The 12,597-nt window shown below is 46.7% G+C and overlaps 1 protein-coding gene and 1 long non-coding RNA gene across 12 annotated transcripts in view; both read left to right on the top strand.

Annotated features, from left to right (window-relative positions):
- PPARA (peroxisome proliferator activated receptor alpha) overlaps positions 1-12,597 on the top strand; it is a 73,308-nt gene that overhangs the window by 52,735 nt on the left and 7,976 nt on the right. For 5 of the 11 annotated variants that reach the window (XM_086403311.1, XM_086403315.1, XM_086403308.1 and 2 more), the window contains 3 exons: positions 1,208-1,346; positions 2,263-2,465; positions 8,948-9,395. In XM_086403311.1, the coding sequence (XP_086259437.1) occupies positions 1,208-1,346; positions 2,263-2,465; positions 8,948-9,395 (790 nt within the window). Of the gene's footprint in view, positions 1-1,207; positions 1,351-2,262; positions 2,466-8,947; positions 9,396-12,597 lie in introns of all 11 variants that reach the window. The other 6 variants (XM_086403312.1, XM_086403313.1, XM_086403317.1 and 3 more) reach the window with 2 other exon arrangements.
- LOC147373264 (uncharacterized) lies at positions 2,611-3,301 on the top strand. The gene is made up of 2 exons (XR_015164661.1): positions 2,611-2,695; positions 2,982-3,301. It is a non-coding gene; the product is annotated as an uncharacterized LOC147373264 (long non-coding RNA).

Here is a 12,597-nt window from a genome sequence, read left to right on the forward strand (position 1 = left end):
GAAGGAGAATGAACCACGTTAAGGCTGCTCCCTTCATGGGGACGCGAGGTCAGACAGCTTCCGCGCACATTCTCTCTGCATCGTCCTCAGAAGGCCGCGGAGGGCAGTGGTGGAGCCCACAGCATGTGCCAGCCAAAGGCCAGAGCCCGGGCAGAGTCCTCCTCGATGCTGCGGCACGCCCCAGGGTGTCCTTTCTGCTGGGGCCCGTCCACCCGAACCGCGGGCCCCGCAGCGAGTGCCTTGCTCCTTGCAAAGCTGTCTTTCCGCCGGGCCACGGCTTAGTCACCTTTGTTTACTTTGGGTTTTTTAAAAGTTGTTTCTCACTGGGTAAAGTTTAAGATGCTTTTATAAAGCAAGAAAGTTATTTACAACCAGCTGCTGCTGCCAAGTTGCTTCAGTCGTGTCCGACTCTGTGCAACCCCATAGACGGCAGCCCACCAGGCTCCCCCGTCCCTGGGATTCTCCAGGCAGGAACACTGGAGTGGGTTGCCATTTCCTTCTCCAATGCATGAAAGTGAAAAGTCAAAGTGAAGTCGCTCAGTCGTGTCGGACTCCTAGCGATCCCATAGACTGCAGCCTACCAGGCTCCTCCATCCATGGGATTTTCCAGGCAAGAGTACTGGAGTGGGGTGCCATTGCCTTCTCCATTTATAAGAAGCTAGCCTCCCTTTATTGTATAATCTTTATCTTTTAGAGAGTTTATATTCTCCCACAGAAATGCTTAGAACACTTTCATCACCCAAATGGACCTGTTCTCCAAGAAGAGAAAGTCACACTTGTAGAGTCTTAGCTGGGTGGGGTCACTCTTTGGGAGACTGTGTGCCTTCCCAGGTGAGGCGGTATTGGTATTACTTTGAATTTTGCCTCATTTTCTTACTTTTCCTTTTCCATGGAATGAAATTTCAAATTTTCAACCTGCCTCAATTATATCAGACTTAAAAAAAAAAAATTACGAACTTTATGTTTTTATTTGCCCGGGCTGTGCTGCACATGGGATCTAGTTCCCCAACCAAGGATCAAACCCGTGCCCCCTGCACTGGGAGCTCAGTCTTAACCGGGGGAGTCCCTACATTGGACTTTTTAGATGAACCATGTCTCTACATTTAGTTCATCTTAAAAGAGAGAGTAAGTGAACAAGAAGCGTGAATAAAGGAATGACGCTGATCATCAGTTCCTAGTCGTTAACAAACTGTATGTTAATCCACAGGGTTTCTTTAGGAGAACGATTCGGCTGAAGCTGGTATATGACAAATGTGACCGTAGTTGCAAGATTCAGAAAAAGAATCGGAATAAGTGCCAATACTGTCGTTTCCACAAGTGCCTTTCAGTTGGGATGTCCCATAACGGTAGGTAAGGTTGTCTCTCAAACTTCACCCACCCATGCCTCCGTCTGCCTCCCTTGTGGGCTTGGAACGTGCTGTACTTTGAATGAATGTGCTGCAGCATTTAATATTCAGGTCATTTTGTAACACGAGAGCTTAAGAAAGTAAGTCTCAGAGGGCAGAAATCCAGTACAGCCCTTGGTATTATGGTTAGAAACTTCAAATGGTGAAACTTGGATATAAGACTTTGCAAACACTTGGAAATCACAGAGATAATGTTCAGATCATATATATGAAGTGTGTGCCATTTCAAACATTTTACCATAAGTTTAATTATATTCAGTCATACTTTTATTTTAATTATTATTATTATTGGTTTTCTTTGGCCAAGCCATGTGGTATGTGGGATCCTTTCCCAACCAGGGGTCAAACCCACGCCCCCTGCATTGGAAGCATGGAGTCCTAACCACTGGGCCGCCAGGGAAGGCCCCCTACTTTTATTTTAAAACATGCCAATCACTACGTGAAAGTAAGTTTAAAATAATGTTCAAAAGAGTTGCTCGTCTACCTTCTGAAAAAGAAAAAGGTAATAGTTAACTCCTTCTAAGGCTCACTTTCATCTCCTTGATTGAAAGGGTCAATTATACACTTAATGACATCAAGTGACCTTGAGCCCGTCCTATTGATGAAGTGAGTAATGGTGCTATTTTTACTTTAACCTTTTGGTTTTGAAAGTCTAGGCTACATGGAGTGTGAGCAGCACGCCCACCGCTCCACAGGGGGAAAGCTGAGCCGTGAAGTGTGTTCTGACTTCCTGCTGATGTTCGCCCACAGTTTGACCCGTAGTGTGAACTTTCCCTGCAGCTGTTAGTCATCACTCCCCGTTACGTCCTTCATTTCTCTGTTTCCCATGATTCCGTGTCTCCCCTCCGACCCCCAGCGATTCGTTTTGGACGAATGCCAAGATCTGAAAAAGCAAAATTGAAGGCAGAAATCCTTACGTGTGAGCATGACCTAGAAGATTCCGAAACCGCGGATCTCAAGTCTCTGGCCAAGAGGATTTACGAGGCCTACCTGAAGAACTTCAACATGAACAAGATCAAGGCCCGGGTCATCCTTGCCGGGAAGACCAACAACAACCCGGTGGGTGGCTCTGCTCTGTTAGTTACAGTCTGACGGGCTCCCTGGGCAACCTGTCAGCTAGAGTCGTGGCAGAGGGTGGAGGAAGTATGTTCTGAATGTTGGGAAAATAATATTTATCCCCGAGGCAAACGACAGACAATGCAATGGAAACATTTTCATTCAGAGACTGTGAAACTCAGCCTGACAGCAATTCCCATCCATTGATCCACCTCAACGCTCCCAGCAACCAAGTTAGTATAATGACTGTGTAATTAATGTGCCCCAAAACTCTGTTTAATAGTTTACCAGATTCTAGAGCTGTATCAGTGATTTTTTTTTAATCTCAGAAAATTAACCCATTCCCTTCTGACTCAGAATGTGCCCCTGTATCCTTGCTCCTAAAAAATACCCTGTCCTCACCAGCGTGCCCCATTCCTACCCACCCCTCATCTTTTCAGTAAGAAGCAAATGACATCTCCGGGCTTAGAAGGGGTCCTTTTGTTTTCAGTAACTTTATTTTTACTGTCTTTTGGACAGTTCTGGACCTTCTTGGGAGCAGCTAAGAATGCCCCTTGTGGGCGCTGACACTTGCCTGCCCAGCTTAGTGCCACCCGGCCCCCACCTGGCCCCCACCCCACAATGAGCCCAGCCTGTCTCCGTTATAGGACTGATCTCAGAGTGGCCTTTAAAGCGGGGCATGGCCCAAGGTTGGCAAATCAAGACGTTCTGCCTCTTCCCTACGAGCATGGTGCAACAGGTTTAATGTGTACTAATGAGTAGCTTGAAGCCATCCCTATTGGGAATTACAAGCTGGAACTTTTAGTCACAGGAAAATAAAGCATTTCACAAGCTGCTTACTTTCATGAACACACCCAGCCTCTTTTCTACTGAGTCTTTTCATTCTTTGGTGATTTCTCCAATGAAACAGGCTGAGGTACTTCAGAAGGGTTTGAGCTAACTCTCGTTAAATTGGTAAAGCTGCACCCACGCTGCGCCAGCACAGACTCAATCCTTTCCACATCACGGGGGTGAAAGCAAAGTAACCTTTCACCTTTGAATTTCTACCCTGGAAATGATTGGTACAGCCCCGAGTTGTTGTCGTTCAGTCGCTAAATCATGTCCGACTCTTTGTGACCCCACGGACTGCAGCACACCAGGCTTCCCTGTCCTTCATCATCTCCCAGAGTTTGCTCACTCATGTCCATTGAGTCGGTGACACCATCCAACCATCTCATCCTCTGTCGTCCCCTTCTCTTCCTGCCTTCAATCTTTCCCAGCATCAGGGTCTTTTCCAATGAGTCAGCTCTTCCCATCAGGTAGCCAAAGTATTGTAACTTCAGCCTCAGCATCAAGTCCTTCCAGCGAATAGTCAGGGTTGATTTCCGTTAGGATTGACTGGTTTGATCTTGTAGTCCAAATTTTTTATCTCTTTGAATCTTTTGAGATGTTGCCGAGATCTTCTACTTCTCCCTTGGGTTTTCAGAACGTAAAGCTAACTTATAAGTCATCTTTACTCTGAGCCGAACACTCTTCTTTAATATTAACTTGATTTCTGTAGAGTGTCTTTCCCGTACCCCACTGAGGTCCACGAACTCCGAGGAGGAGCCCGTCATCCAAGGCCAGTGGGAACCTGGACAGCTGAGGACTGTCACACAGTGGCCTGGGGAGAGGATTCTGTGTTTTGGCCTCAAGGAAATAAATAATAGACAAGTAGTCTAGGATTGGGTTTCGCTGGATAGGAAAAATGGAGTTCAGGGTATGGCTAAGGGTCCATCGCCCGCTTCTGCCCCCACCTCCAAACCGCAGCATCACGGGTACCAATTTGAAAGGGAGTGTCCAGGGGACAGTCACTGCCTTTGATGACCCTGTGTGCTCCCAGGTGGGCTCACCTCCCGCCCATGCCCCATATACATGGAGACATGGCCCTTCCCCTGTCTCCCTGGCCTGCCCAGGGCATGCCAGAGCTTGGGGCATCCAGCTCGGGGCCACAGGCTCTGCTACTCCATCTGTGCTCAGACAGAGGTAGAGCTGCCCAGGCACGGTGGACCTTGCTGACACCCCCTGCCACCACACCCTGGGGTCTGGCCTGCTGTGCTACACTGAAATATTATACCTATAACTTCAGTTGTCAGTAGGCTGAAGAACACACTGTTTTATATCGAGAAACGTGTAGTAAAACCTCATCAAGAGCTTATTAGATAATGTCATCCAAAGCGATTCTGCCAAATAACTCACAATTAAATTTCTCCTAAAAGATAGTGCTGCCTAAGTTTTCACAGAAAATGCTTTTTGAATGTGTTTCGGAAATGAACTCTTATAAGGAACATCATTGACACACATAGAACACTTCAGGTGTGAGGGGAAAAAAAGCAATGGATCAGTGAGGGGAGCCTTCTGGATTTGGCCCAGAGCGATTCGGGGTGGGTGCTTCCCAGATGGCAGTAGTGGTAAAGAAGCCACCTGCCCATACAGGAGACCTAAAGAGACCAGGGTTTGATCCCTGGGTCAGGAAGGTCTCCTGGAGGAGGGCATGGCAGCCCACTCCAGTATTCTAGCCTGGAGAATTCCTTGGACAGAGGAGCCTGGCGGGCTAAACTCCACAGGATTGCAAAGAGTCAGACATGACTGAAGGGACTTAGCATGCATGCCTGCACAGTTCTGAGGGGAAAGTGGGCAGCTTTCTGCCTTATGCTGTTTAAACTTTTTATGATGTGCTACATTGATTTGAAAGGATCACCTGTAGCATCGGTGGTACCCCACTCCAGTACTGTTGCCTGGAAAATCCCACGGATGGAGGAGCCTGGTAGGCTGCAGTCCATGGGGTCGCTAAGAGTCGGACACGACTGAGCGACTTCACTTTCACTTTCATTGATTTGAAATGACCACCTGTAACATCAGATATATTCATATTCAAGCTTGAGTAGAAAAGGCACATTCCAAAGTTAAATGAAAGCTTCCAGGACTTCTAAAATAGTCTAATGGAGAATAGTTCTCAATAAAGTTTGGCAAACTTTCAAGGGTCTTACTCTACAATTTCTCTTTGGCTGTAATAAACATGGTTTTAAATGTTCGCACTTGTTTTGAATCCAAATGGTTTCTAATTTTGCCTGTTAATGAGGCCTGCCTTCTAAAACCCAACTGATAATTTTATAAAAATGAAATACTCGTTACGATCGAAGTCTTTGTTTATGAGAGAATGTTTCACGTAAAACCAGTCCAGGGCTGGCGTCCTGGCTGTGTGTCCTGTCTCACACCGCCCCCCACTTAGCGGGCCCTGTGCTGGGGTTTCATGCTCTCTGTCACTGTCTTGAAAGTCTTAATTGCTTCTGAGTAAGTGACTGGCATGTTGCACTGGGCCCTGAAAATTATGTAGCCAGTCTGTGCTAGTCCTATGAAATGTCTTACCAATAATAATAATAGGCATTCTGCAGTCAAACAGTTCTTTTTTTTTTTTAATAAATTTTTTTAGCAGGTGATTTCTGTTTTAAAAAAATATTTATTTGGCTGCATCGGGTCTTAGTTGAGACGTGAGATCTTTCGTTGTGACTCACAGACTCTCTAGTTTGGGCTTAGTGGCGTGGGATGTGGGATCTTAGTTCCCCGACCAGGGATTGAACTGGCGTCCCCTGCATGGCAAAGCCTTAACCGTTGGACCACCAGCGAAGTCCCTAACCCCATTCTTAAAGATAGACAGTGTACACTCATTATGTTAAAGACGCTGGCAGGACCTAACTTCATTTAGCTCAGTGTTTTCCCAGTTTTTTTTTTTTTTTTTTAACAACAAAACTCATTTAAAAAAAAATTCATTGAACATTTTTATTTCTGCTGAATGTGCTTTTAAAAAGTCAGTGATCTGCATAAAGTCGAGGTGGCCTTATATTGTATTTTCTGCAATTGAGGCAACACTGCCATCTATTCTTTAAAAATATTTCTCTAGTCCACTTTAAATCTGAGCTCCAACTTCATAGAAACTGCCCCCAAACTTTCCCCCCAAAATGGTCAACCTGGCCTGCTTTTAAAGTCTTTGGGAAAAGATGGTTTTAGTCTTTCTCCATCAAACTGGAGATTGCTAGAAATTTGGCTTTAAGTTTTGTATTCAGGATGTTTGCAGTCCTACACAGATAATTTAAAAAATATTTCCTTGCCTCAGATGCGAAATCAGATCCTTTTTTTTTTTTTGGTCCAAGACTATCTTGAGAATGCTGTTTAGACATTTCAAAGACAGTGCGTCAGATTACCCCAGCACCTCCGCCTTTGTGCCAGGGACACCCCACAGGTGCCCTGCAAGTGGCTCATCCTGATGCTCGTGAGCCCAGACAGGGCACGCGTCATGCCGTGGGGCCCGGAGGCTCTGTCAGTGATGCGATCTGCCCACTTGCAGAGTGGTTCTTAAAATCACTGGGCTGCTCGTCCACTCAGTGCTTGTCCAGCGGGGACTGAACCTAACGCCTCAGCCTGCTTCCTCACCGGCCTGCAGAAGAGCCAGCGAGCTCCCTTGGAGGCTGCCATTTCTCCTGCTCCGCATGAAGGTCGGGCCACATTTCAGCTGCAGTGTTTTCTGTGCCCGTTTTCCCAAGACCCACCAGAGACACCATCTCTTCTGAGCACACTGCTCCAGGTCCATGACCCACCATCTCGTCTGTCCTCCACTGTGTTAGCCGCTCAGTCGTGGCCGACTCTTTGTAACCCCTTGGACTGTAGCCCGCCAGGCTCCTCTGCCCACAGGATTTTCCAGGCAAGAACAGTGGAGTGAGTTGCCATTCCCTTTTCCAGAGGATCTTCCCAGCCCAGGGATCGAACCCGGGTGTCCCGTATTCAAGGCAGATTCTTTACCATCTGAGCCACCGGGGAAGCCCCTAGATCTTTCTAAAATGATAGGACCGGTGGGTCTAGATGCACATGGTAAGGCCACGTTTAGGGAGCTGCCGCAAGCATTTGGAGCTTGTGGAGACTGTCTCAGAATGTGGACCAGTGGTGGGGAGATTTCAGTCTCCTGCACCAGGAAAGGGGGTCCTGTGAGGCTTTCCGGTTTATCCCTAGAGAGCAAGGGTTTAACAGTGCTTGTTCATTCACTTCTACACAGATAGCCAACTTTCTGAGTTACATTTATTTACATGCGAAATTTATTCATTCAATAGTGTTGGATAAGGATGGTTATCCCTAACGTTCATAAAATGGAAAAACTAAGAATTACTGTATGAATAATATCCCTGGAGGAGGGCATGGCAACCCACTCCAGTATTCTTGCCTAGAGAATCCCATGGACAAGAGGAGCCTGGCGGGGCTATGGTCCATGGGGTCGCAAAGAGTTGGGTACGACTGAATCCACTTAGTACGCAGGCATGTAACGAATAATTTACCAAGTGAAAGTGAAGTCGCTCAGTCGTGTCCAACTCTTTGCAACTCTATGGACTGTAGCCCACCAGGTTCCTCCATCCGTGGGATTTTACAGGCAAGAATACTGGAGTGGGTTGCCATTTCCCTCTCCAGGGGATCTTCCTGATCCAGGGATCAAACCTGGGTTTCCTGCATTGCAGGCAGATTCTTTACTGTCTGAACCACCAGGAAATCCCAACTTACCAAAAGTTCATAGTTAAAATAGAACATATTCCCCAATGATCAGTGACTATGATCATTTCATTTGTTTTATCACTTTTCATTGATTTAAATATGACTTTGCCAAAATAAATACTAGGATTTGGTTTTCTTTAGAGTCTCTGAAATAAATGAACCATTATTGTTTATAGCTCAGGGCCTGAAGCCCTTGTAGCTCAGGGCTTCCTTTGTAGCGAAGTCGGTAAAGAATCTCCCAGCAATGTAGGAGACCTGGGTTCGATTCCTGGGTGGGAAGATCCCCTGGAGAAGGAAATGGCAACCCACTCCAGTATTCTTGCCTGGAGAATCCCATGGACAGAGGAGCCTGGTGGGCTACAGTCCATGGGGTCGCAAGGGTAGGGCACAACTTAGCAACTAAACCACCACCACCATTGTTTATAGAAAAAAAAGAATTATTGTAATGATTGGCTATTGCAGTAGTATTTGGGAGTCCAGAGAAAATTATCAAACATTTAGAGTGGTTTGCTAGTATTCTCTTTCTTGTGAGCTTTATTGCCAAAATCAGTACTTTGCTTTGTTGCTGTTGGCTGTGCTGCAAGGCATGCAGGATCTTAGTTTCCTGACCAGGGATCGAACCCGCGCCCAAAGCAGTGGAATCATGGAATCCTAACCACTGGACCGCCAGGGAAGTCCTTCACTTCCTTAGCAATGAAATCCCCCCCAGTTCCAGGCGATGACGCTGACTATCTTTCTGATGTATATTGTCCTCTGTTAAATGTCTTTTTATCCCCAGCTAATTTTGAGGTGGTTTAAGGATGGAGACTGTGTTTTGTACATACTTTGATTCTCAGGCGGCTGAACTACAGTGACTACCCATCAGTTTCATGATAATTAAGAAGACAGCTTGTCACCAGTCATCCAACTTATTCCAGTGTCTTTGTTTCCAGCCTTTCGTCATCCACGACATGGAGACGCTGTGTATGGCCGAGAAGACGCTGGTGGCCAAGCTGGTGGCCAACGGCATCCAGAACAAGGAGGCGGAAGTCCGCATTTTCCACTGCTGCCAGTGCACGTCCGTGGAGACCGTCACCGAGCTCACGGAGTTTGCCAAGTCCATCCCTGGGTTTGCAAACTTGGACTTGAATGACCAAGTCACTCTGCTGAAGTATGGAGTTTACGAAGCCATATTTGCCATGCTGTCTTCTGTGATGAATAAAGATGGGATGTTGGTAGCCTACGGGAATGGCTTCATAACCCGTGAATTCCTTAAAAGCCTAAGAAAACCCTTCTGTGATATCATGGAACCCAAGTTCGACTTTGCAATGAAGTTCAATGCACTGGAGCTAGATGACAGTGATATTTCCCTCTTTGTGGCTGCTATCATTTGCTGTGGAGGTAAGTTGCTGATTTTGCATCGGTGCCAGGGCACTTACGGCCTCCTGTCTCGAGAACCCAGCAGCGGTAAATCCGATGTGAGTGGCATGGAGCCACCGCTGGGGGCAGGTGGGAAGGGCGTCCGAACTCCCACAGTGACACTGACCAGGATTCAGTGAGAATGAGATCTGTGTCGGATCATATTGTAGCAAAGGTAATTTTTCCAGTTTCAGAGCTTTAACTTTTTATTTTTAACAATTCTTATTTTATAGTGGAGTATAATTGGCTTACAGTGTTGTTAGTTTCAGGTGTATACACGTACGTCTGTTCTTTTTCAGATTACTTTCCCATTTAGGTGGTTACAGAATAAGAGTCCCCTGTGCCGCACAGGAGGTCTCTGTTGATTATTTTATGTATGGCAGTGTCTTCATGTTACTTTATATAAAACACATTATCCACCTACCAAACAGGAGATGTGGGTTCAATCCCTGGGTCAGGAAGGTCCCACAGAGAAGGAAATGGCAACCCAGAGGAGCCTCTTGGGCTACAGTTCATGGGGTCACAGAAGAGCTGGGCATGACCGAGTGGTTGAGTGACAAGACAACAGCACATTTGTAAAGTAGTGATATGTCCCATTTGTAACTACAGAAATACATATTTTATTTATAACAGGATGTAATATATCAGGGCTTTCTTGGTGGCTCAGACAGCAAAGAGTCCGCCGGCAATGCAGGAGACCTGGGTTTGATCCCTGGGTCAGGAAGTAATAAGATATATCAGGTGGCATTTTCCTGGTGGCTCAGCTGTGAAGAATCCATTTGTCAATGCAGGAGATGCAGGTTTGATCCCTCGGTTGGGAAGATCCCTGGAGAAGGAAATGGCAACCCACTCCAGTATTCTTGCCTGGAAAATCCTATGGACAGAGGAGCCTGGCGGGCTACAATCCACGGGGTTGCAAAGAGTCGGGCATGACTGAGCGACTAAACAACAAAATATATTAGGGATCATTAATAATTAATATTTAGTGATATTTCTTCTTATCATGGGCTTCCCTTGTGGCTCAGCTGGTAAAGAATCTGCCTGCAATGTGGGAGACCTGGGTTTTATCCCTGGGTTGGGAAGATCTCCTGGAGAAGGAAAAGGCTACCCACTCCAGTATTCTGGCCTGGAGAATTCCATGGACTGTAGAGTCCATGGGGTCGTAAGGAGTCGGACACAACTAAGTGACTTTCACTTTCATTACATCATACCCACTATTATATATCAGATATAATTGTAGTAATATTACAATGTATATGTGTTATAATAACACCATCATATTCAGTCAGCCCTCCATACTCATCTGCACCTGCAGAGTCAACCGTGGATGGAAAACATGCAGAAAAAAAAATTCCAGAAGGTTCCAAAAAACAAAACTTCAATTTGCCACACACTGGCAACTGTTCGTATACTGTTCACGCTGCCTGAGGCATTACAGGTGATCTAGAGGTGATGCAATATGTTTGGGAGGATGTGCACGGGTTACATGCCATTTTGTGTCAGGGGCTTGAGCTTTCGTGGCTTTGGGTGTTTCAGTTCAGTTCAGTCTCTCAGTCGTGTCCGACTCTTTGCGACCCCATGAACCGCAGCACGCCAGGCCGCCCTGTCCATCACCAACTCCCGGAGCTTGCTCAAACTCATGTCCATTGAGTCAGTAATGCCATCCAACCATCTCATCCTCTGTTGTCCCCTCCTCCTCCCGCCCTCAATCTTTCCCAGCATCAGGGTCTTTTCAAATGAGTCAGCTCTTTGCTTCAGGTGGCCAAAGTATTGGAGTTTCAGCTTCAACATCAGTCCTTCCAATGAACATCCAGGACTGATCTCCTTTAGGATGGACTGGTTGGAAATCCTAGCAGTCCAAGGGACTCTCAAGGGGTCCTGGAACAATCTGCACAGATACTGTGGGATGACCGTGTTATAACTGTTATCATAATCTTGTATCCACGTTGCAGACAGTATTCTATAAAGTGCCACACGGATGTTGGTCCAGTTGCTGTCTGTATTGGTGTACTTATGCAATTTCATAATGAAAAACATAAGCAGTTAGCTAACAGGTATGACTGCACAGTATGCTTTGCCAGAGGAAATGGATTCCAGTGAAGGAAAACCTGGGCCTCTGTATGGGGAGCTGGCTCTGCAGATTTTTGGCTCAGCCTTACGTTCCTTTAAATAGCCCTGTCCTGGGTCTAAGAAGGTCATCCCTCTACTGTACTCGGCTGACCCAACCCAGCCACAAGGGAGAGCCACGGGGCCACTGCTGCCTGAAGCTGTAGTGCCCCCGTGAGTCCCTCACTCGCAGAATTGAGGCTGGCCGCAGTGGCCCCAACTCCAGACACGGAGCTGGATGAGGTCTGTCCCTCTGGCCATCTAGCTGGGCACAGTCAGTGGAGGTAAAATGCACTGAGTGGCAAGGCAACCGTATGTAATCTGCCACCGTCCTTTGCATGCTCAAGAGGCAGTGTGGTGGGGAAAGTGATGCATGACTGTTTATATAAGTAGTGTGACCACAGTTTTATAAAAGAAATTATAATCAGATCAGAAAAATATCTGGTGAGACATATATGAAATCTGTATGATGGGGCTACAATTATGAAGTGGGATTCACTTATTACTCTTTTAAAACTTCTCTCTTTAAAAACCTAATATTTATTTTACAATCCACCCCCCTCCAAAAAAATGATAAGTCCACATTGTGAGCAACACTTCTGAAAATCATAGTGATGTGTGGGATTCTAAAGAGAGCACTGCCTGTTGAGTATGCATGGCGGGGGCTGATCTTTCTGGATCAAGGGAAGGATGCATGGTCTGAGCTGTCCCCGGTGCCTGGTCCCCGTGTCTGAGCCAACCTGGGGAGGTCACCTGGTGTCCACCCCACTTTTCCTGGTCCAAGCCTCACACGTCCCCTCTCCAGGTGTCCTCAGCCCCCTCTCCAGCCTGTATCCATCCCCTCATTCCTTTCTGGCTCCACCTACTTTTTGTCTGATTTATATTAGAGGGTGGGCTTCTCAGATGGCACAGTGGTAAAGAATTTGCCTGCTAATGCAAGAAACATGAGACACGGGTTCAAGCCCTAGGTCAGGAACACCCCCTGGGGAAGGAAATGGTAACCCACTCCAGTAATCTTGCCTGGGAAATCCCATGGACAGAGGAGCCTGGCGGGCTACAGTCCATGGGGTCGCAAAGA

The sequence above is a fragment of the Bos grunniens genome, chromosome 5 (genome assembly GCF_055505025.1).
Source record: "Bos grunniens cultivar Pamir isolate PY7600 chromosome 5, Bosgru_T2T1.0, whole genome shotgun sequence".
NCBI lineage: Eukaryota > Metazoa > Chordata > Mammalia > Artiodactyla > Bovidae > Bos > Bos grunniens.